The following is a 689-nucleotide window of genomic DNA, read 5'->3' on the forward strand; positions in this document are numbered from 1 at the left end:
GGGCCAAACCCCACCCCCCGAAACCAACTGTGCCCCTCCCCCACGATTTGGCGGCGTCTCGGCGCGCCGGTGGTGGAAGAGGAGGGCGGGGAGGTCTTCCAAGGCGTTGGCGTTGGCCAAGGCGTTGACCGAGAGGTTGGCGTTGGTCAAAAGTTTGGCCAAGGCGTTGACCGAGAGGTTGGCGTTGGTCAAAAGTTTGGCCAAGACGTTGGCCAAGAGGTCGGCACTGCCCAAGGCGTTGGCCACCATGTTGGCCAAGCCGTTGGCGGTGTCCTAAGACGTTGGCCAAGACGTTGGCCAAGACGTTGACGTTGGCCAAGACGTTGACCTTGGCCAACGTGGTGGCCAACACACAACAGGCCGCCTTGGGTGTTGCCGGCGCCGGCGGGGCGTTGGTTACGGGGCTAAGACCCAAGATGGCATCAACGCCACGCCCCCTCAAGCCACGCCCATCCCAAACTCCACATTTGGGGGCTTTTACCCCCAAATTTAAGGGGTTTGCTACTTATTTTTTAATCTCTTTCTGAGCCCACTGCCCAAAAAGGGGCGTTTTGGGGCAAAACACGCTACGCAGTTCTCTTTAAGTTGAATGAAAAACTCAACATTGTTATTGAGCTTTAAGTTGGTTAAAAATCGCCAAAATTGGGGTTTAAGACAATTTTTAAAGTGGTTTTGGGGATTATTTATTG

General features: G+C 54.7%; 1 protein-coding gene across 1 annotated transcript in view; it reads left to right on the top strand.

The window, feature by feature from the left end:
• Positions 1 to 247: 247 nt before the first annotated feature.
• Positions 248 to 689, top strand: part of CHD8 (chromodomain helicase DNA binding protein 8) — a gene marked incomplete at its 3' end in the record, with an annotated part of 16,342 nt that continues 15,900 nt past the window's right edge. Inside the window, exon 1 of the mRNA XM_010573974.1 lies at positions 248 to 268. Within this exon, the coding sequence (XP_010572276.1) occupies positions 248 to 268 (21 nt within the window). The remainder of the gene's footprint in view (positions 269 to 689) is intronic.

This window comes from Haliaeetus leucocephalus, unplaced genomic scaffold (genome assembly GCF_000737465.1).
Source record: "Haliaeetus leucocephalus isolate CR32 unplaced genomic scaffold, Haliaeetus_leucocephalus-4.0 Scaffold398, whole genome shotgun sequence".
NCBI classification, from domain to species: Eukaryota; Metazoa; Chordata; class Aves; order Accipitriformes; family Accipitridae; genus Haliaeetus; species Haliaeetus leucocephalus.